Genomic DNA, 24,944 nt, shown 5'->3' with positions numbered 1-24,944 from the left:
CACAGAAAACAGAGGTGTTTTTTGCAAACTGTCTACCTGTGCATTTTGGCCTCTAGCTCAGCCGGCCCGGGGGGGGGGGGCAGAAATGGCCTAAAATAAATTTGACCACCCCCCTGGGGAGCGACCCTTGCTTGTGGGGTCGCTCCCCTTGCGTGACAGTGGCGCAAAAAAGAAAAACCCCCGGTGCCTAGTGGTTTCTGCCCCCTTGGGGGCAGATTGACCTAAAATCGGCCAATCTGCCCCCAAGGGGGGCAGAAATGGTCTAAATACAATTTGCCCCCCAGGGGAGCGACACTTGCCTAATGGTTCGCTCCCCATCTCTAAAAAAACAACAAAGCAAAAAAACACACAAAAAAATGTGCCCTGGCGCATAGAGGATTCTGCCCCCCCTGGGGGCAGATCGGCCTAATACCAATAGGCCGATCTGCCCCCGGGGGGGGGGGGGCAGAAATGGCCTAAAATAAATTTAACCCCCCAACCCCTGACCTAGTGGTTTCTGTCTCTCTTGGGGGCAGATTGGCCTCATAAAAATAGGCCAATCTGTCCCCAAGGGGGGCAAAAATGGCCTAAATTTTATTTGCCCCCTAGGGGAGCGACCCTTGCCTAAGGGGTCGCTCCCCACCTAAAAAAAACAACTAAAACAAAAAAAAAAAAGATCCCTGGTGCCTAGAGGTTTCTGCCCCCCCCCCCCCCGGGGATGATCGGCCTCATAATAGGCCGATCTGCTCCCGGGAGGGAGGGGGGGGCAGAAAAGGCCTTTAAAAAAATGCCCCCCCTGGGGGCGACCCTTGCCAATTCCCCCCCATTCCCAAAAAAAACTCCCTGGTGTCTAGTGGTTTCTGTCCCCCTTGGGGGCAGATGGGCCTCCTAAAAATAGCCCAATCTGTCAGAAATGTCCTAAATGTAATTTGCCACTTAGGGGAGCGACCCTTGCCTAAGGGGTCGCTCCCCCACCTAAACAAAAACAAACAAAAAATGATCCCTTGTGCCTAGAGGTTTCTGCCCCCAGCCCCCCTGGGGGCAGAAAAGACCTTAAAAAAAATGCCCCCCAGGGAGCGACCCTTTCCAAAGGGGTCACTCCCTTATGCCAGTTTCCCAATTTCAAAATAAATCCCTGGTGTCTAGTGGGCATTTCAAAAGCCGGATTGCTTTGCAATCCGGCTTTTGAAACGCTGAGAGAGACTTCAAAGGGAAGGAAATACATTTCCTTTCCTTTGAAGCCTCTCTCGGCCTCCTCAACGTAATCGGAAGAGAAATGCTTTGCATTTCTCTTCCGAGCGCGCTGGAAGCTGAGCTGAGCTTCCAGCGCGAAGGAGGAGGCCTCTGGCATGCCTTTGAACACCGAGGAGTTGGTTGGCAGGGGCCCTTTTTGGTTCTGCACCAGCAGCTTCAGTCCCGGCTCCAATTGGGTCATGAGAATCCTCTCTTGGATCCTGACCGGCTCTGGTCATGCCATCTCGACCTTCCCTGATACTTGTCCTGGTGCCAGTGCTCCTGGCGACACCGTCCCCATTCTTATCCTCTACTCTGATAAGGAGCCAGAAGAGTGTTGATCAACGTAGTTTCTGGTGCCGTCTGGAACCATGCCTTCCAGGTCGGAGACTGAGCCCTATTCTTATGGGTTAGGATTTGGGAAGAAAAGGGAGAGATCACTGGGGCCTGAAGAATACCAGCCCGTTTAAGATCCCTATATGGACTGGTGTGAGGAACTGGGTGAAGCCAGTGTTTTCTGGATACTTCTCCAGATACTGGTGTGCTTTCACTCCCTACTGTGGCTACGGAGAGGGGGCTTCTTTTGCAATGGTGGTATGGAAGTCAGCTGAAGTCCTTGACCTACAGTTGCCTTTGGTGGCAGTCAAGACTAATGTTTTGGCGGAGGTGCTGCAACCAGGAGTTTCCCCTGAGAACCGCTTCTCCTGTTTAACAAAGCCCTCACTGACATCCTTCTGGGGACCTGGTCCAAACCCAGGAGAGGGGCTTCTGTGAATAGGACAATTTCCCATTGCCTGTGCCCCAAGTCGGGAGACCCAAATGTTTTCACCCATCACCCTATCCTAGAGAGCTTGGTGGTCTAGGCTTCTATGTTCCACATAAATCCTGGTGCTTTCCCTACCACACCCAAGAAAGGGAATCCAAGGCCTGGAAACTTCAGGGAAGATGTTTTCTTCCGCCAGCCTGGCGTTGTGATCCGTGAACACTGCATGCCTTTTGGGTCACTATTCCCATGCTCTGTAGGACACGGTTGCACAGGTGCTGCCAATGGTCCTGGAGGAGGCCCAGGCTAAGCTCTCTCATGCTGTTGCCGATGGGAGAGATGCAGTGAAGTTTGCCATCCGTTGTAGACCGGAAATGACTGACTCACTGGGCAGAGCAATTTCGTCGATGGTGGCCTTGAGGCACCACACCTGGTTGAGGGCAATCACCTTTTCTGGTGATGTCCAGTCATCCCTTTGATGGCTTCTGTCTCTTCGAGACACGTCGGATTTGGCGCTAGAGCACTTTAAGGACAATCAGGGTACTGCCAGGTCCTTCGGACAAATGGGTTTTGCAGATCGTCCGAAGGGGCAACTCCATCCACTTTGTGACCACCATCTTATGACGGGTTAAGGGATGATCATCTCTCCCTACTCCACCAGAAAGTTACAGCTCACTTGGCCGAGGGTGCCGATGCCAGAAATAGGTTGTGGTTCTTATTCCTGCTACCTTCTGGTGCCGAAAAAGGACGGAGGCCTTCTAGACATATGGCTCCTCAACTACTTCCTCAAGAAGGAGAAGTTGAAAATTCTCAGATTCTGTCTGCCCTGGGTCCGGGAGACTTAATAGTAGTGTTGGACTTGCAGGACACATATTTCCACATTCCCCTCCTGCCCGCTCACATGTGTTACCTGTGGTTCATGGTAGGCCACAACCATTCAAGGATGTCAAGGCTTCCCCTAGCATGACGGCTGGCAGTTGAAGGCAAATTCACCACAGGCTGTCATCTCCCGTCTCCAGTCTGCGGCAGACTTCCTGCTTGTGATTATAGGGTATACCTGATACCAACAATATGTGCAGTGTTTCAGTGGGCCCCAAAATAAGGTAGCCCACTTGGTCGGCTCTAATATGCTCTCAAACAAAAACAGAATCTAGGATGGTGGTAAAATTTCACAAAGCTGCTTTTGTCTCAAGTGATTTCCTTACCTATTGGCTTGACTAAGCCACAAAATGGCCCTAGTACAGTAGGCCTATACACCTGAAATCACAGCACAGGGTGGATATTCTTTTTATTTTTATTACTTTCAATATGGGACCAGCAGAAGGACTGTCCAACTTTTAAAAAAAAACTACAGAAGGCAATGATTAAAGGGGATTATGTTTCATTCATTTCATTAAATGATATTGAGGTAACATGTTATTAAACAATGCTCCTATGTAATTTTATTTCTGATGGGTACTTCTAACGGCAGATACCTCACCTTTAGGACATCCCCAAGTGTCAGACTGGATCTGGAATCTTTTTCAGCATTGCACCTGTAGCAGGTGTCATACCGCTCTGTATTGACATTCGTCCACTTGGAAAGTGACGGCTGGAGCTGCATGTAAGCACCACCCAAACAGCCTGACGTCAGTTTCTTTCTTTCTTTATGCACCATTTTATGTGTATCAAAAGCTTGCTCCTAAGTTTTCTCTTCAGTTAATTAGTTTTTTATGACCAAACTCTTTTGCAGTGTGCAACAGAAACTATACCCTTCTAAAAACTACAGGGATTAAGCCTCGTAGGGACTGTTGCAAACAGATGTCTGTGACAGATGTCCACAAGGTTTTTCTTTGGTGGTTGGGGATGGGCCTCGACTCCAAGAGAGGAGTGTCTCCTTATGCACTTGAAGATGCTTTGGGATCACAAAGCCAACCTGTACATTGCTAATCACCTCAGGAAGTCTTGCAAGTCCCAATCCTGCTTGAAGTTGTGCCACAGTTCAAGTCTTTGGCTAAGTTTACGTCCAAAAAGAAACAGAAGAAGACCAAGCAGGCCTCACCCCATCCTCACTATTCTTGCGCGGAGACATAGCAAGGCGTCAAGGTGCTCCTTGTACTTGGACCCACTCCCCTGCTGAGGAGCCAGTTCTGCAGCTGATCCTAATGCACTGTGAATTTCTGGAGCCGTCAGCAACACTGAAACAGAGTAAGACATTCAAAGAAGCCATGTTATGAATCTTTGGCACCTTGCCAGCTTCCCCTGGAGTGCTCTCGGTCCCCACGGGTCCACAGAGGATTCCAGTCGGATTACTGCTAGCTGGCTCGCCATCAGCACCACACATGCTTCCCAAATCTGCAGCATGTAGTATGACGCCTCTGAACTTCTTCAATCACCTTGCTTTTTTGATGCAACACCTTACTCTTAAGAGCATGGTGGTTCTGGTTCCACTGGCAAGATCAGTCCAGACTCATTCTCTATGACCCCTCCAGATACAGAAACAGAGAATTGAGAAACAAGTGGTTTGATGGCATGTGTAGCTGTAGATACACATGCTTTGCATAGGTCCACCATCTAGTGTTGGGCTCAGAGTGTTACAAGTTGTTTTTCTTTAAAGAATATTTTCGAGTCACGAAATAGAGTGACTCCTCCTCCTCTTGGTGATTATGGGCATCGAGTCCTTTGTTAGATTGTTTTTTTCTCCGCCTTCGGGTTCGGACGTGTTCCCTCTTGCTCCGGTGGATCACAGTTCGGTACATCTGAACTTTATTCTACCTTTTCTATGAACGTTGGTGTAGTTTTGATTGCGTTTTCTACTCTTAAAGTCAATCTGATTTAGATAGTCGGGTCAATTTCACCCCTTATGGTGACCTCACCCTTTTTGGGCCTACTTCGATGTCAGGCTGATGGAATGAACTCCATTTCGATTCTGTCCTCGACATGACGCCACATTTCCATACACCGACCAGCATTTGGTGTGTAATCTGTGCCTGTCTCCAGATCACAGAGAAGAGATCTGCAATGCCTGTAGATCGTTTTGATCCAAGAAGACTCTCCGGGACTGAAGAGTGTGTCGGTTAGATATGGTGTCCAAGTCCACAGAGGACACACCCTTTGGAGACGAGCACAAGCAGGAAGAGGTGGGACAGTGCACAGCCATTTCCATTAGATCTTTGGATCGAGACTCCGACATCGACAGACAGCCAGTACGTGAGCCCCATCACACCAACTAAAGACAGTTAAAGAGACTCCTGCACTGGTCTGCACTGGTCATCTGTCCTCCACTGCCTTCGGGCCATGGTCGGAGGCAAAAAATACATCCAGATCACCAACCTTTGGGTTTGGCACCAAAACATCCAAGACCAAAGTGCATATGGCACTGACCAAACAGACTACTACATCTGTTTCAATAGCGAGAGGAAAACTGACATTTCCATTTCGGAGCCGAAACAATCCATATCATTTTTGAAGCTGACACTTTCAGTCCAAGCCAAACATTCCTTAGCGAAACCTTCAGAATCTAAAACCATCAGTATCAAGCATACCACAGCTAAGGAGGTGTCATCTACTATACAGCCTATTTTAGAGATCATGGATTCTAAACATTGCAAACTTCATAAACAGAGGAAACAGGAAAGATCATTGTTTCTCCTCTTGTAACCATTAAAAGAAAATTGACTTTTCAGGGGACTTTGGATGCTGGGCCTCCACCAAAGAAAGTCTCAAAGAAAAGGAGAAGGAAAAGGCTACACAACAACCGCAGTCTTTGCCACCACATTCTCCTTTCTTCTCCTTCCTTCTGCTCCACGACCACCACCCTCCCCTACATATTCTACAAGGTTTCTCCACAGACATCCTCAGCATCATCTCATAGAGACGACATAAGTGATGTTCAGCAATATACAGATCCATGGGATCTATATGATCCTGATCCCATTTTTTCGAATGATCCAGACCTATACCCAGCCAGACCATCTCCACCTGAAGATGCCACTGCCTGTAACAAGGTGATAGCTAGGGTAGCTGCTTACCATAATGTTCAGCTGCACACAGATCCTATTATAGAGGATTTCTTGTTCAGTGCGTTAACGTCTACACATAGAGTGCCAATGCCTCCCTATGATTCCAGACATGCTTAGACATGCATTTGACATTTTTAAAGCTAGGATCATTACACCTAGGGTGGATAAAAAGTACAAACCTGCACCCTCTGACCCAGTCTTTATCAGGACTCAGTTCCCACCTGACTCTATAGTTGTCAGTGGGGCAAGAAAACAGGCTAATAGTCAGTCTACTGGAAATGCTCCTACTGCAGCAAAACATTAGATGCAGCAGGCAAAAGGGTGGCTTCCCAGGCTGCAGACCACTGAAGGATTGCAAATTTCCAAGCATTCCTGGCAAGGTATGATAGGGTTCTCTGGGGCGAGGTGAATGAGCTTTTACAGTATCTTTCACCTGAACATCAAAAAGAAGGCAACAGATAGTCACAGAGGGACACGCTATATCTAATAATGCAATTATATATGCTACAGACACACCTGATACAGCAGCAAAAGGGGTCAACACTAGTGTGGTGATTAGAAGGCATGCTTGGTTAAGATGTTCTGGTTTTAACCCTGAACTACAGCAATCTGTCTTAAATATATCCTTTGATAATGAGCACTTATTCGGACCGGAGATGGACGCCACTATAGGAAAACTTAAGAGATTCAGAGTCAGCTAAGGCTTTGGGTGCACTATACACCATACCTACTAGAGGCACTTTTCGTAAGTCACAATTTAGAGGTGGATTCAAACTATCAGCTACAGAAGCATCCCCCTCACAACAGAAACACGGCTCCCATTTCTGTACCAGAGGCTCATTTAGAGGTTCTTACAGAGGAAGAGGGAAAGCATCTGCTTCCAGAGGTTCCTCGACCTCAACAAAACAGTGACTTCTTGAAAATCCCCACAGTGCATACATCTCATGTGGGGGGAAGACTGGTACATTTTTACCCACAATGGTACAGCAACACTACATACCAGTGGGTTATATCAATTATCCAAAATGGCTATTGTCTAGAACTTATCACCACTCCACCAAATTCCCCCTCGTTCACACAAACTCTCTCAAGACCATCTCTTTCTGTTGAAGGAGGAGGTACAGTCCATTCTTCAAAAAGGGGCCTACCTATAGCCCAACAAGGATCAGAAGTTTATTCACTCTACTTCTTGATACCCAAAACGGACTGCTGATTAAGACCTATTCTAAATCTCAGGCCTTTCAATCTATACATACTCTCACAGCACTTCCATATGGTCACTCTGCAAGATGTTATTCCCCTACTATAGCAAGAGCATTACATAACAGCATTTGATCTCAAGGATGCATGTTTCCACATTCCCATACATCCAGCACACCGCAATAATCTAAGATTTGCCATTGCAGGAAAGCACTACCAATTCAAGGTACTACAATTCGGAGTAACAGCAGCACTAAGGGTATTATCCAAATGTTTAGCGGTAGTTGCAGCATTCCTAAGAAGAGAGCACATACATGTGTTCCCATATCTAGACGACTATCTAATAAAAGCCAATACAATTCACACTTGCCAACAACACACTCAGTACACTGTCAATCTTCTATACTGTTTGGGATTCACAATAAATTACCTTAAATCCCATCTTCAGTCTTCACAAATACAGCCGTATCTAGGAGCAATTCTGAACACTCAGTCAGCATTAGCATATCCAAACCCAATAAGGATTCATACCTTTCAGAATCTCATCCTTTCCCAGCAGCGGTCTCCGTCACAGGGTCATCTTCAGGAGCTAGTGTTGTTGGACCACCAGACTCGCTTCTCTCTGCAATGGTGGAATCCCATCAACCTCTCAAAAGGGCAGCCCTTTCAGGACCCTGTGCCTAAGATCAATCTCACAACAGATGCTTCACGGATGGGTCGGGGAGCCCACCTCAACAACCTTAGAAAACAAGTGAAATGGGATTTCATTCAGCAGACTTATCATATCAGTTACTTGGAATTACTGGCAGTCTTCCTAGCACTCAAGGCATTTCTTACACAAATCTCACACAAGGTAGTGTTAGTGCGCACAGACAATGTGACAACAATGTATTATCTTCAAAAACATGGGGGGGACACTCATCTCAGTTATTCCTTCTAGCTTAGAGAATCTGGAAGTGGGCAATTTACAATCACATTCAATTACTGGCAGAATATCTTCCGGGAATGAACAATCAATTAGCAGACCTGTTAAGCTGGGCACAGCAACAAGTCCACAAATGGGAAATTCACCTACATGTACTTCAAGAATACTTTTATCTTTGGGGTACACCAGAAATAGATCTCTACGCCACTGTAGAAAACTCAAAATGCCAAAGGGTTGCCTCCAGATACCCACACTCTCAGTCCAAAGGTAATTCTCTGTGGCTAAATTGCTCAGGGATATTTGCTTGTGCTATTCCGCCTCTCCCACTCGTAAAATTTCTGATACGCAAACTGAAACAAACCTCACTCACCATACTTATAGCCCCCACAAGGGCACATCAACATTGGTATATAACACTCTTGGATCTGTCTGTAGTACCACCTCACAAGATTCCAAACAGGCCAGAACTTTTGACTCAAAGGAGATGTCAAATCAGACATCCAAATCCCAACCTAATCAATCTTGCGTTATGGCTCCTGAGGTCATAGAGTTTGGTTACTTACAAATAAACAGTGTTATGCTGCTAAATGGAAACGTTTTGTATATTACCTTCAACCTAAAAACATTGATCCACATAAAGCTTCAGTACAAGATAGTGTCTGCTATTTGTTACATTTACAAAAAGCTAATTTAGCATATTCTTCTATTAGACTTTATTTAGCGGCTATAGCTGATTACCTTCAAAACAGACAACATATTTTTTATTTAGAATTCCTGTCATCAAAGCATGTTTGGAGAGTCTTAAGAGAATCATTCCACCCATAGTTTCTCCAGCTCCTGTAGGGAATCTTTATATTGTACTCACAAGACTTATGGGTTCATCATTTGAACCCATGCATTCCTGTACTTTACAGTTTCTCTCATGGAAGGATGCTTTTTTAGTAGCCATAACTTCTTTAAGAAGAGTTAGTGAAATTCAAACATTCACTCTAGAAGAACCTTTCTTCCAAATACATAAAAACAAAATAGTATTTAGAACAAATCGAAATGTTCTACCTAACAGAAAGTTCACCTTTTCATATTAATCAGTGGAATTGCCAGTTTTCTTTCCACAACCAGATTCTGTTGCTGAAAGAGCTCTAGATGCTTTGGATGTTACAAGAGCTCTTATGTTTCATATTGATAGGACATAAAGCTTTAGGAAATCAAAACAACTATTTGTAGCTTTTTCAGAACCTCACAAAGGTAATACAGTTTCAAACAATGGATTAGCTAGATGGATAGTTAAGTGTATTCAAACTTGGTATCTTAAAGCCGAAAGACAACTACCAGTAGCTCCTAAAGCACACTGTACCAGGGACAAAAGGTGCTTGTATGGCTTTTCTATGGAATATTCAGTTGCAGATATCTGTAAAGCTGCTACATTGTCTACACCACACACATTTACTAAACACTACTGTGTAGACTTTTTAGCTTGCTAACAAGCAAATGTTGGACAGGCGGTACTTACAACATTTCAAACTACTCCAACTTCTACAGGCTAGCCACAGCTTACTTAGGAGGGGACTGCTTTACAGTCTGTCCAAAGCATGTGTATCTACAGCCACACATGCACCCTTCCTCCTCCCCGGAAGCCTGTAGTCCTTGGTAGTACAACATATTGTAAATATGTACATATATTGCATGGACATCTCTTTCGTACTTACTATTTACTTATATTTACATATATACACTCTATTCTTCACCTTCCTGCGGGAAAACAACCTAACAATGGAATCGATGCCCATGTGCAGTATATTCTTTGAAGAAAAACAACTTGTAGCACTCAGAGCCCAACACTAGATGGCAGACTTATGGAAAGCATGTGAATCTACAGCATTACATGCCATGAACAGATGTCTACTGGGTAAGTAACATTTTCCATTTCTTCAACCAGCCTCGTTCTTCAGTCAGCGGCAGCTCATTGCTGGGTAGGCACTCCCATGTATGATAAGACACAGTCACAGAGATCTTGCTGACAGTCCCAGAAGAATTCCACATCAACTTGGCCCAGACCATTCAGGATTGCCATGGCACAGCCAAACATGACCTTCTGTTTAAGTAGAGCAGTCTGGACTAGTGTGGTGCTCCGCCGCCTCACATGGATAAGATCCACAGGCTTTTTGGGTGACACCCAGGCATCACTCATGGAAATGTGTTTTGACTGCTCTTGCTTAATTGCTAGAAGGCAGACTCCACCATAGAGCACTTTAAAGGAAGTAAAACCGCAATGCATTCCCTCGGTCTCTCCACACTCCCAACAGTTTTGCCCCTTTCAAGGCATCATCAGGGGTTTTGCTTATAGGCAACACGGAGACCCACCAGAGACCCACCACCCCAACAAGAGCCACCCCAGTCCTGTCTGGGTAGGAGATCCAGCAGACCATATTCTGGTCCTCAAGAACAGCTAATTTGCTCTTAGTGGCACTCAACCCCCCTATAGGAAACATAATCAGTCCTTTTCTCCATGTGTGATAGACCATAACATCCAAGAGGTGGGTCATGCTGATAGTTACCCAGCCTGTCCCATGCCATCCCTTTCCGAAATGCTACATCCTCCCCCTACATCAGCGGCTTTCGGAGGAGCACTTGTCCATTTTGCTGTATTAAGTCCAGGCTATGTTGACGAAAGGAGCCATAGAGGGATTCCTGGGCTCAGAAATCAGTATTAGATGTTACTCCTTTGCACCAAAAAAGGAAGGGGGCCTTCATCTTATTTTAAGTCTTCTACCTCTCAGTTTCTTCTTGCGGAAGGACAAATGCAAGATGCTCACCCTGACCTTGGCTCCTTAAGTCCTGGACCCAGGAAATGTAATGGAAGTGTTGGGCATGCAGGACACCTATTTTCATGTTCCTGTGCTGAAGGCCACCGGTGCTTCTTGCAGTTCAGGGTGAGCTACAAGAATTTTCAGTTTGCTGTGCTCCCTCTTGCGTCACAAGCTCCCCTCGGTTGTTCACAAAGGGAATGGTAGTGGTTGCAGCATACTTTAGGAAGATCAGTATACAGTCTTCCTTTACCTCACCAACAAGTCGTTAAAGGCAGGTTTGCCACCTCCAGATGAAGATTAGCCTCCTGGGCCTCACTAACAACATACTGTAGTCACTCCTGACTACAGCGATAAGCCTTTCTTTCATCTGAGTTATTCCGGATGCATTACCAGGCTTTTTTTGCTGGTCAGAGAGTCCATGACTTTCGGACTATGATCCCATGTATCAGCCTCAGTCCTGGGTCTTAGTGAAGGTGGTTCTGAGGTTTCATGGACTATTGGCCTCCTGCATTCTGCTTGTTAACCATGCTAGTAGTATATGTGGGCTCTGCAGTGGATTTGAAGTCTTGGTTGGCCCAGCACTAAGGGAACCTGTCAGATTCCACCCAGCTTTCAAAGTGCTTTGCAAAAGATCCGCAGATGTGGCTGCTTGACAGCAGTTGGAGCAGCTGCAACCCCAACTGCCAACTCCACCCTGATCTGATGGTGGTAATAGATTTCTTCCTGCTGGATAGGGGAGCTCATTTGCAAGAGGTGAAAATCAGAGGGCTCCATATCAACTTGTTGGAGTTGTGGGTTACCAAGCATATCATAAAGAGTACACAGTTCCTATGTATTAAATGAAAAGGCACAGGTTCAATGCCGGCAGTTCTCGTACTCAAAAGAGCAAGCCCTGACACATCCATAGGATGTCATGCTTCATCATAGGGCCTGCTCAACGTCAGACCGGTGCTGCAATGTCTGATGGGCCCCCGATGAGGGCACTCTGCTGGAACTCTTTAACAACAGTGTGTGCCAAAGATAAAGGTAAGGAACATTTATAAACCTACCTGGAAGAAAAGCAGAAGAACATAAGATTAAAATTGGCTCAAGGACCTCCTAATTGTTAGTTTTAATTATAGTGGAGGGCTCAGGTCAAGATGGAAAACTCACAAATGAGAAGTGGGTATGGAGTAAGATTCCCCTACTCACAAAAAAAAGAGTTGTGGGTTATTCAGGGCAGAATAAGTAACAGCGGAAAGGCATACAGGAGTTGTGTGCTCCATTTGTGTGAGTCCTCCAGCCTAACTCCCAAGTATTCAAAGTCGGGAACTCTTTCTAGGGTTTTGCCATCTAACATTATCTTTTTCCTCACTTTATATTTTATATCACCATATATTTGGTCTTGGTGGCATTTATTTGTAAACCATACTCCCTACAGAATCCCGTGAACTTCTCAAGTAGCCTAGTAAGACCAGAGGCAGTTTGCGATATCAGTAAGGTGTCATCAGCGAACAATAGACACAGGGTCTTTGCCCCACCCAATACAGATGCGTCATTAACACAATCATAGAAAATAGGAATACAGGCATTTATAAAAAAGTAAAAAGAGTGTGAGAGCCAACGCCCATCCCTGCCTCACCCCTTTCTGAATTTGAAGCCCTCCCGTTAGATTCTTATTTGTTCCCCACCTTATTCTGGCATAGCTCTCGAAATATAATTCTTGGATCAGATTTAGCAGAGGGCCCGGGACTCCGGTCCAACCTAGAACTTCCCATAGTTTGTGTTGAGGGACTAAATCAAAAGCAGATTTGAGGTCCACAAAGGCAACGAAGAGTCACCCAGCATCCAGGTCCACCATCCTCCATTTAATCATGAGAAAGCGGAAGAACTGGTCTACTGTGCTTGTCTTCTGTCTAAAGCCCACCTGCGTGTGACTTAAGGCATCATTTTCCTCTGTCCAGTCTTTGAGCCTGCACAGGACGTTATAGGAAAATATTTTTTGCAGATTGTCTAACAGACTAATTGGTCTATAACTACCCGGAATTGACCTATCCCCTTTTTATAAATTGGAATGATTATCGCACCTTTCCAGGAACGGGGAGGGTTGGCGCCTGCCAAGACACGTTAGACACACTGTGTACATAAGGGCCCCAGTAGTTAAGGTCAGATTTAAACATATCAGAAGGTATGCCATCTAATCCGGGCGCCTTTCCTGATTTTTGGGCCTTAACGGCTATCTCGGTTTCCCTCAGGGTAAATGGTGTAAGCCCATCTACACAAGGAGTAGCATACGCTTTTGCACTTTCTTTACCAATAGGAAAGGCAGACTCCTGTCTATACAATTCAGTAAAGTGACTGATCCTGTTATCAGCGAGAATGTGGCAATCGGGTCTGGGATTCTCGTTCTGCCCTTTTTGGGCCACCAAAGACCAAGACTGCTTTGAGTTGCTTTCCTTTGCTGCTGATAGTAATTCCTGCCATGTTATCTCCTCCCACTGAGTCTTGCTGGTCTTTATTACAAAAGCATACTCACGCCTTGCCAAGATTATCATGGATCCATCTTTTTGTTTTAATGCTTCCAAGAGTCTGCGCTTGGCCTCTTTGCATCCTTTGTTGAACCACCTGTGGCAATTGCCTACTTTTGGCTGTTTGTGCCCCCTATTGGGTCTACAAAGTAGCTCTTTCAAGGAATAAAAACAATTCTGCCTGCATGGCCATCATCTGGTTAGGTGTATATGTACAGAATCTAGCAGTTAATTGGTGGGTCGAAACTAATTTGTACATTTTGGCAACTAATTCATTTGAACTTATAAAGGGCTCCCATTTTATGGCACGCTTATTATTTGACACCACTAGGGGAAGCGTACCCTCGTGCTCTTGTTGTACATCTCCTTTAGCAAAAAACCACCCATCATATGCTACCAAAATGGGGGAGTGGTCACTGTTATATTGCTCGCCCACCATGAGATCTTTAATTATGTGCCAGATTGTGACATCAATAAGCACAAAGTCAAGAAAACTACTATAAGACCCTCTAAAAAATGATGGTTTTGCTGGAGTGTCTGAGGGAAAGCCCCTGTTTTCTGGCGGAAGACCATGTGTTATCATAAGATCAATGACCTGCAGGGCCCTAATACTGGGTTTTAGCTGTTTTCTCGACATCGGGAAAGCTGGAATTCCTCATACAGAGTCCTCTACCTGCGTTTACACTGAGAAAAGAGAGTTGGGCGTCAAGGAGACGTTAAAATCTCCAGCTATGATGACAAAAAATGTGAGGGAAGAAAATCTGACACAAGAGCATTCCGCAGGCAGATAGTATTGGAAGTGTGACTCGAAGGGCCTGGTCTATTGTATATGTTGACGACACAAAAGAGCAAGGGTCCCTTGTAAGCTGAATTGAAACTGCCAGTATGTCAACCGGATCAACATAGCTTTCCTTCGTTTCACCCACCTCTGAGATTTTTATTCTTGTGATAACACCCCCCTACCCTCACCCCGCTCTCCCAGCGGTGGACGGGCTAGCCTCCTTACAAAAAGAGCTATACCCCTGCCTATAGACATTCGAAATGGCCCAAGTTTCCTGGAATAAGCAGATGTTAAAGCTGTTGATAAACAGCCCCCAATTGACATCATCAAGCTTATTTTGTATGCCGGCTACATTCCATGAGATAAATGCCTGGTTAAAAGGCCCAAATCCCATATGATCTCACTGAGGGGACTCTAAGGTGTAAGTTATATTAGAACACCTGGTGGATTCTGCCGTATTTAGATTTTTGACTTGGTCAAGTCTCCTGGGAATAATCAATTCTGAATCTGCTTCGGGTTCTGGTTGAATGTTACCTGCAACAGAAGATAGATTATTGGTCTAAGGAGCTGCTGATAAACAGTCAGTCAATGTCTGAAAGATCATCTGCTTGCATTACTTTCCATGGGATCTGCTTCTCAGTTGAATTTGCACGCTCCCTCCTAATGGCCATAAAATGCACCCGTGCAAGTAGGAGTGGGGTCCACAATTCCCGTATTATGTGGCCCCTTGCACAAAATGGTAGGTGACCCCTTGGTCAAAGCACAACGCTCGGGCCAAAAGATTTGAAGATGATATGTGAGCCATTTCGTAGGGGATTGCATGCCTCCAGAAATGTCAAACCTTTTACCAACTTGGGGCTAGATAGCATTAGCTCAGTGGTATGCCAGCACCCTGCCTTCTTTGGATAACTTTCGGCAGATATTATGTCTGAATATACAATAGAGCCGCATTGTCTGATGTGCCTTATCCAATGGATGACTTTATTTTTTAACGATAAGCTGTCTTCTTGTGTATTGGGAGGTAGTGGAGGTACTTTACACACATAAATTGGATAGCGACTATTATGAGACTTGGCAGAAAGTTGCAAGGTGGTAGAATCCAAAGCCATTTTCACACGGGAGCAAGATGATGGTAAAGGGCAATTTTAATCATTGGCCGTTGGGTGGATAATAGGACTGGCCTGGGGTGCTCTCTCCCCACAAGCAGGCCTAACAGCTGAACTGTAAAAGCCCTCACTCCTCGTGTTCTACTCTTCTAAAGGAGTAGGCATGATGGAGTTCAAGCCTTCCTTTTGGGTAGATGCAGTATTCCTCTTCAATGCAATAGGTCGAAGGAGTTTAAGTACCTCCGTCATTATTTGTTTCAACTCCTTCACCTCTTCTTTTATTTCAGTAATAAGAGTAATCACTTCCTCCTGGGAGAGCTCTCCAATGGGCTAATGACTAGAAATTTGTGGAGTTGGAATGGGTTTTCTTAGACCAAAAGACTGATCAAGGGTCCCCAATGACAGAAACCGATTTGTGCAGGGAGTTTCGTGGACAATTGCACTGCATGTTGCAGCGCCCTCAGGAATTGAATATGGGGACCTAATTTTCGTGGCCTCTGCATTCGCACCTTCCCCCAGTGTCGCTGATGCTCGGTTGCAGACAGAATCTCCCTTACTGGACAGTCTAGACTTGAAAAAGGGAGAAAGTGAGCCGCTTTTCGGCCCCCTCTGGGGTCGCTTCTTTTTCCTCTTCAACATAGATTCTACTTCTTCAATCGATGTGTCGATTTCATTAGTGACACAGTTTGAGAGGTTATTAGAGATTTTATGAAGCTTGGGGATTTTTAATGAAGCTGCACCCACTGCAGGACTTCCTTTAGCCTTACACTTCCCCATCTTCCAGCTATAAAAGCTAGCAACAATTTGTCAGTACCGTAGCAACGATGTACCCAGAGGCCAATTCCTACCTTAGGGCCGAGAGGGCTGGCCTAGCCAGGCCTCAGTTGGTCTCTGACTGGTGAAGAAGGGCCTGCTATTGGCCCTGCGCGTCCCACGCTGTGGGAGTGCTGGAGCGCTATTAAGCATGTCTGGTGCAACTTCTGGGCTGCTGGCGCCGCCCCCTTGATTCCTGGGGCAGCAGATCTACTCAGCAACGGGTCCTGCGTTGCGGGAGTACTGGAGCGATATTAAGCGTGTCTGGTGCAACTTCTGGCCAGCTGGCGCCGCCCCCTGGGTTCCTGGGGGAGCAGATCCACTCGGCAACAGGTCCTGCGCTGCAGAAGTGCTGGAGCGCTATTAAGCGCGTCTGGTTCAACTTCCGGGCTGCTGGTGCTGCCCCCTGGGGTCCTGGGGCAGCGGATCCACTCGGCAACAGGTCATTTTTCTGTGTAATTTCGTATCGACCTTTTTGGCAACAGAATAGTTCCTGCAGTCTCCGTGAAAACAAAAAGAGAGGTTCTATTAAAAGTTAGTAAACACTCAGCACCCACAGCAACACGGAAAGTATTGGAAACAAATAACCTCGTCCATATTGAAATTGTCAAGCAGTTAAGAAAATAACTGTAATTTGTAAATAGCTAGGTTAATAATTGGCAGTTGTCAAAAATGGATCCATTGAATATCTTAAAGAAAATAATCTGTTGGTGTGTCAGATGTTAACAGACCTTGCCTACTAAGTAACCTATTACCTTCTTGTGATATCTACATTAAAAATAATTAATAAAAAACATACTTTTTATTCTAATTACAGGAACGCAACATATTTAACAGAATTTTTGGTGGATTTCTAATGAGAAAAGCATTTGAACTCGGGTGGGCTACTGCCTTTACTTATTCGTAAGTCTATTTTCTATGCAAATTACAAATACCATAATGTTGTGATCGTGTGGTAATTATTTTTTTAATGTTTTCATGTGTACCGCCCTTATCTTGTTTAGCACATGTAACCTTTTCATTGAGTGGCACAATCACTTTGTTCTTTCCAATGTATTTTTATTGTATTGTTTCATTTTATAAAATAAAACCATTAGTCATGGAATAATCCTCCACCTTTATCTGATTACATCAAACATCGTGGAGGAAAGCAGTAACATTGAAGAGCTATGCATGAGTCCACTTCATTTTCATGCTTAGATAAATATTAGTTCTTCTGCCTACATAGCATTACCGGACGAACCAGCTGAACTCCAAGCCTGGTTGCCTACTAGCTCTAGCACGATCCCTTCACTTGGGCCATGCTATGGGTCTAGGGCAGCAACAAAGCCGGACAGTGGTTGATCTCTGCAGCAGAGACAATATTTTTTTAGGTCATTGGTGAATTTTGCTCCAGCGAAAAAAAAATGTCTTTCTCCTATCGCCTTCCATTACCTATTTCAAACCAAACACCGGAGGTCCTCTAGTCAAATCATTGACTAGAAGGTATCAAACATTGACTTTCTTGTGAGGTGGTTGATCCATCCCCTACAATCTCTAATCATAGGGAAGGAATAATCATTGAACTTTCTCAGCACGGATTATCCATTATTCTCTCGAAAATAAACCAAAAGCTATTTTTGTTTTGACTTGATAAATATAAATTATGAATTGTCTTGACAGAATAAAACCACTCTGATGTCAACAGATATCCAGTTTTTACACATTTGGTTCCTTGCTAGCAGCATCATTAAAAAAAAAAAAAATAGACATGCCTTTTCCGAAATCGTATCATGTACACCCATCATGCCAAAGGTTACCAAATTGGGTCTTGCCCCTGTTTCTTGTAGTAATATTGAAGTTACATAATTACTCATGTTAGTGTGTCAAAACATCTATTCGGCAAAAAATAGCCACAAAAGTAAATATGTAGAAATTCAAAAATAAATAGATTATTAAAAGCAAAGGTAATTAAAATCCAAATTGATACAAGTTAGATATACAGCTCCATCTTAATTTAGATAAAACAGTAAAAGAACCTGCTTGCAGCATCGAAAAACATTTGCATTAAAACAGATACTCCGTATCCCTTTCGCGTGCTCATTGAGCAGCTTATATAATTGAGCAGGCCATGGCATACCCGTGGGCAGTCTAACAGCTGTAGATGAGCAAATGCTTGTTTATATTGTCTGATGCTTGCTTTGCGGATTAATGGGACTAAAAAAAGTTTCAGATGAGAAGCACACAGAGATCAGAGCAGCGTGAAATGAGCGGTGCTTTGTATCAACACACTATCACAGTGGCATCTGTGAAGTAACGAAAACCAAGATTCCTGTGTCGGGAGTGGCAGCAAAAAATGAATGGTGTTCAAATGTAATCGGATAGAGAGGAATCTGTGCTGGATATCGGTGATGGCAGTTAGTTACAGAGTAGGAGCAGAAGAGAAACAGACTTCTATTGTGAAATTAATTGCGGTGCCGCTTCCATGCAAATTTTATGAGATTTAAAAACGCAAACTTCTGACAAGATCCTTTGAGTTATTTCCGATGCACTCCAGCTTGCCAAACAATTCAGGGAAATCGTTGCTTAATGTAAGATAGCTATGAAATTGCGAATACATTATCCAAAGCCAGACAGTCGAAAATTATTAATCTTATAAACTCTGCCTCAGGATTCCAAACCCTAAGCCATAAAACCAAGGGACTTCATTTAATGATGACTTCCACATACCAATATCTACCGCCGAGTTACTTGTAAAGGTCGGGGAAGACAGGTGCCTTTATAAAAAAAATTAAAAAAATGTTTTCCACTCTTTGCAGGCATTCAGTGTTTGCATATCCCCAAACTTCAACACTCTAGGGGACAGATGTACCAAAGGATTCTACCCATTCAGTGTCTATGGGAAAAATATTTCGTACATATGGCCCTAGGTCCCTAACACAGTGCATTTGCTCCTAAAAATTTGCACTATCACCCTCACTGCTTTATGGCCCAGTGTGGGTGCAACCCGAAAAACAGTCAAACAGCTTTTGAAATTGGTGAGTCCTTATATTGAGTAAGAAATTCCAGTTGGAGGCTGCATCAAATACCCAGATATGTAAAGATTTGCACTTAGGCCACCTCTACCCCTGCTGTGTGGAATTTCTTAGTTTTAGTGTTTTTAGGCCCTCACTGCATAACAAAATATTTGGTCAGGTTGTTCTTTAGACCGAAACCATCCATGAAGATGTCAAAGGCATCTAGAAGGGTTTGTAGGCCGTTTGCCAGTCTTGCAATTGACTGTGTCATCCGCATGTAAAAGTATTGGGATGGACCAATTATCCAGCTGAGGCATATCTTTCCCCGCTGCACACAAGGAATTAGCTAGGCTAGTGATATAAATAAAAATTATTTTAAAAAAGTTGCCATGACACAGCCCTGGCTGACCCCTAGAGTTGACTTTATTTTAGAAGAGAGTTTGCAGTTTGCACCATAGTGCATCTTGGCTAAAGCATGCTTGTGAAGTAGGAGATTCAGAGCTCTTTCATTGCGCAGTCCCCCATTATATCCCACAGTCTGGATTGATGTACCATGTCAAAAGTGCTGAAAAGGTCCATAAAGGGCATGTGAACAGCCCCTGCTCTGGCCTTGACTTATTTTCCAATAATGAAATGTACATTGAAGCATTGCTCCAATGTGCTGAGCCCCAGGCAAAATCCAAACTGAACATCAGATAGAATCCTACTCTCCTCTGCAAGTGCCTCAAGCCTTAGCAGTATGACAAAGGCAAAAATGTTAACAGTACTAACCAGTAAAGAGGTTGGTGATAGCAACTTGGGAGGTCTGTGTCCAAAATTGGGACAAAAATTGCCTCTTTCCATTAAGGAGGTAATGGGCTTACCATGGCAACTCTAATGAAGTTTGTAATCAGAGGCGGCCAGAACGGTATATTTTACTTGAATAAGGACTCCGTCCAATTCAGATCTTTACAAGGGGGGCTCCTTTTTATTGTGTAAATTACATCTGTGGTGTCAATGGACTCCCTCAAATAGGGGGCAGCACCTGCGCCACAATTTGGCTCTTCAATATCAGCTCGCATTAGGTCGGTGCAAAGTGGGTCAGAGATCTTGTAAAAAGGTGTACATAAGTTTGTACTGCAGTAATGGGACTCGACCTCCATCCTTTCATAATTTGTAAGAAAAAGGAGATTAAGAACTTTCCAAAAGGCTGAGCAATCCTTTAAATGCCCACAACTTCCAGGTCCTGCCATGGTTTGGCTCTAATCTTGGCTTTCCTAGTAACTATTATTTACTTACTGGCCCTTCCGGCTGAAGCTATTTCTACCATGGACCATGAGTTTTTATTTAAAGCTAATTTAAGGTGTTTATGAGCAGCAGTGCAGGCATGATTGAACCATCCATGCAGCGATTTCCTTTTAGGGGCTTTAGGGGCAATTAACATAGAGGAAACAGAATGACACAGTAAATTAAAGACTTCAAGATTATCGCAGAGATCCTCTCCTTGTCTGGATCTCATTCACAAATTGTTCTTTGATGACATTCTCCCACTTGACTCTGACCCCTTTGTTGCTTGTATATTCAGTTTCTTCATTTATAGCCAGAGCTTACACTCAACAAAGTCAAGATTTAGGTATTTAATGAGTGGATTGTTGTAACTGATGCAGCTAGTGACAACTTTAAAGTCTGTTAGGAGTGAAAATGAACATAAAATCAACGTTGTTACAGTTGCCATTTCCCTTAAAGGTAGGGGTGAAGATTGAGTTTGAAATCTTGTATTGAAGCGCAAACACCAGCTTTTTAGACAGTATCACCCTATTTAGTACACTGTCATATGGGCGTGCCTAAAGTGTGTCATGTGCTTCCCCTCCTGGTCCAAATAGCCACATAAAGCTGCATTACTTATATTGTTCACATGTATATTGAATGTCCACAAATTTTAGACTTCTTTTTTATGCTTAATGTAAAGATCTGTCAAGTGAGCTTCAAGGTCATCCACTACGTGTGAATTTGAAGCATCAAAAAAATTATAATAAACCCATGGGACCCTTCTAACGAGAAGAATTTCTGCATAGAGATCATATGGCCACCCAGAGGTTTTTTTTAGCCAGTAACCTACTTTATTCTTAAGAGCCAAATTGTCATCTTCTGTGGATTCACCATTTTAGGAACATACTCAAGGACAATAATGAACGGATTACATTCAGATGTAATATGTGGAAAAACACCGGATGTACAACTGGCAGTTCTGGGGCTCAAATTAGGTTAATTTAAAGACTTCTGAAAGTCATCGACATTTGTCTTTTATACTTCGGGGGTGGAACCACTGCTCTTTGCCCATACCTTGCCATGTTTTGCGGGGTCCAGTAAATCAAATATGCAGGCAACAAATTAAACAGAGGTGATGTATGTGTTTGTAGATCTTTGCCCTAAGTTTCTGATTTTGAATGTTGGAAAGTATACAGACCACAGCTCCTCTACAGGTGACCTTTTCTCTTCTGATTCCTTGGATAGTCTCTATACCATCTTGCAACCTAGTTCTTGGTAGCATCTCTTGTAATTCCTCTTCTGTGTTACCTGGGGACTCCTCACTTAATAACAGAATTTGTTGATGTCCAAGAAAGAAGCTGGAAATGCTTACACCTAGATAAGGTTCTTCCAGGCATGTCACACTTGGAATCTCATGGTCTGAACTTATCTAAGTCCATTAAATCTCCCCAACAGCCAATCCTAATCAACTGAAGTGGAGAGGCAAAATTATATGGAAAGTCAACATTACATAAACCTCTTAACAATGCCCTGATTGATAAACCAGGCCTATTAGTGATGGCTAATCTAGCAAACACCTACAATTCTTCACCGAATAGCCCATCAATAACATTGAAAATTTGGAAGGTAAGGAACTCCTTACCTGATCAAGCCCCTCAACCTTTTTTTAAGGGAGAGATTTTTCCCCTTGCACCTCAGACAAAGCTGCTCAGCTCACCCTGCAAACTAGCCATTTCTTTACTGTCAAAGTATAAAGGAATTGAATCAAATTGAAATTAATATTTTGGCAGAATTTACATTTTCAAAAGGTGGACTCTCATTTCAATAATCAGAGAGAGGTTCTGCAAGGACCTGAAAAGCTTTTGAACTTGCTTCATAACCTTATGTATATTCCTAGAACAAACAGTGCTCAACCCATGAGTTATCATGATATCCTGGTGCCTAATATCTGAGCAAATTAGTTCAGAATTTTATTCAACAATCCAGACGATCATTCAGATCTATTGACCACATATCCTGAGAGAGAGAGAACCAAACGTCTGTACTATTTTATCTTTATTGGGAATCGAAGTATGCAGAATATAGGACTAGGTAGTCTGGCTAGAGAGGGATCTTACAAATGTAATCTATAAATTGAACAATTTATTCTCAGATCTTGTCTGAGAAGCTGTGCCAGGAGTTATATAAACAGTTTGTAAGATAAAGGATATCCTGGCCTTGTCCCTCTCTCTGTTATATTAGATGTTAAATTTTCATCCACTAAGGTTTTAGCTGTATGTGATCTACATAAGTTCTTTCTGAGTTGAAAATGTTGGAGGAACTAACACAGTTGTTTCCAGTTTACTATATCTAAGGTGAAAATTGCCAAGGCAAATTTCTCGGCCTCTGCAACATCGATTAGGACCACCATCTAATCTGTTAAGTCATGGAAGTGTCTTCCCAGAATTAAGTCTTTCTCATCTTCCGCAAAAGTACTTCTTACTCCTTTGGATGGTCTTTTGCCAATAAACTGGCAAAGATCTTATAATGACAATTGATCAGAGAAATAGACCTATATGGTTCACAACATATAGTATCTGTATCGAGTTTTTAGATTAAAGAAATGACTGCACTATTCCAAGACAAAGGGATAGTTTTCACCCTTACTACTATGCTGTCAAAGAGTTCTGAATACAGGGGGAAGATGATGTCCAGCAGACTCTTCAGAAATGTTAACAGTGGACACCATCAGGACCTGCAGATTTACATTATTCGAAAAAACAATATAGCCTCCCTAGTCTGGGAACATAGGGTGAGTTAAAATAGCTTTCATAGCTGATTTAATTATTGGTAATTGTAATTAAATAAAAATTTACTGCAGGGCACAACCATCGGTGAGACGCTGGTGCGACTCGTCATGAGAGGGAGTCAGATGGACTTCCCGATTCCCTATCAAGTGCGACAGGCAGCGGCAATTTGAGGGGAAGTGGTCACTAAAGTGATCCGAAGAGCGCCATTTGATGGCGGAACTGCAGTCGTGGACCTTGTTCCAGTCTAGCAATGGACTCGGATATGTCCATGGAGCAGTGGAAGAGTGGTGGTTGCCTTTTGCCTGGAAACCTTTACCTTGGGGAGGTTTTAATTACATTTCAGATGGCCCATTATACATTTCAACTGGAAACTGGTCAGTTTCTGCAACATGCAAAGCTCCAAAAGAATGCAAGGGAAGTGTGATGCACATTTCCAGCTGCACCAGTACCACCAAAATTGCTGGGTGGGCTTCTAAGATGGGGGAGGAAAGACCCCTAATAACACTCCTCTATAGAGCCCTCAGAGGGGATCTCACTTGACTCATAGTGCAAGCCTGACAAGTCTAGGAGACGGAACTGGCTGAGGCCTTCTCTGATGCAGACTGGGATCGGGCTTGTGGATTGGTCCATAAGGTGTTCCTGCAACAGCAGGTTCAAGCTTATACATTTTAATTACCTTCACTGGACATATATCTCTCCTTATGTCCTTAGTAAGATCTGTCCTGTCACGGAGGCAAAAAGTCCCAGATGCGGGAAGGAAAAAAACCTCTATTTTACACTTGGCATCAGCCTGCATGGCAGTGATGGCATACTGGGGAAGTTAATGCCATGGAATGAGGCTGCTGTCGGGTTCCCGTTCCTGGTTATGCCGAAGGCATGTTTACCGGGGGTGGTGACACAGCCTAGGGGCAGAAAAATGCCATATAAATTCCTAGAATTTGCTCACCTCTTGGCAAAAAGAACAGTGGCTATTGGTTGGATGGGAGCTAGTACACCCCAAGAGGGTCAAGGATGTCCTGGAGTGGGCGATGGCTGAAGAGCAGCATATCAGACAGTCTAGATTTGAGAATAAAGTTTAGGATGATATTGCAAAATTGGTGATAGTGCTGGATATTTTTCAGGGCTATGGGGACAGTAAAGCAGGTTCAGATGCAGGCACCTGCTGTGAGGAAGAAGAGTGGTGTCAACTAGTTAAACAATGATGTGAAGTAATTTGGACTCCAGGAGTTGTAATCCATGGGTTGGTTTACTTGAGACTTCTGCCCTGTTATATATTATTGCAATATCAATATCTATCCCACCGTTAATATGTGTAATGGGTGGATGGTGACATGTTTGAATGGGTTGTGTGTTTCTTTTTATCTTTTATGCTCCTTTTCTAATCCACTGTTACAAAGTTAAACTCATAAATAAAGGTGTTCAAATTTTTTTAAAAAATGTATTCAATAGAGTCTGAGGAGATGCATTTTTATATAAATGTTTAAATAAATCACAAAATACGTTCTTCATTTCACGGGCCTCAGATATTAAGGAGTCTCTAGATGTATCCATTGATTCCTTAATGTAGTTTCTTCTTCTATCTGATCTTTATTTCCATGCCAACAGTTGTACCTCTAGCTTGCCCATATTTGAAATTTTGGAGGCGACTCGATTCCCATCTTGCTCAAAGCTGGCTAGCCAATCTGCATTTATAATTTAATTGCACCATCTCTAATTTAGTCATTAATGTCTGCCTATCCTTATCCTTTAAAGTGTTGTCTTCAGACCTGGCAGATGTTTTTAGATATAGTATATCC

At 43.6% G+C, this 24,944-nt stretch overlaps 1 protein-coding gene across 3 annotated transcripts in view; it reads left to right on the top strand.

The window, feature by feature from the left end:
• The window catches only part of ACOT9 (acyl-CoA thioesterase 9), a 550,522-nt gene that overhangs the window by 371,735 nt on the left and 153,843 nt on the right, over window positions 1–24,944 (top strand). For all 3 annotated transcript variants that reach the window (XM_069204744.1, XM_069204745.1, XM_069204746.1), the window contains one exon: window positions 16,933–17,018. In XM_069204744.1, the coding sequence (XP_069060845.1) occupies window positions 16,933–17,018 (86 nt within the window). The remainder of the gene's footprint in view (window positions 1–16,932; window positions 17,019–24,944) is intronic.

The sequence above is a fragment of the Pleurodeles waltl genome, chromosome 8, assembly GCF_031143425.1.
Source record: "Pleurodeles waltl isolate 20211129_DDA chromosome 8, aPleWal1.hap1.20221129, whole genome shotgun sequence".
In the NCBI taxonomy this organism is placed as follows: Eukaryota; Metazoa; Chordata; class Amphibia; order Caudata; family Salamandridae; genus Pleurodeles; species Pleurodeles waltl.
This window is presented reverse-complemented; position numbering and strand designations above follow the sequence as displayed.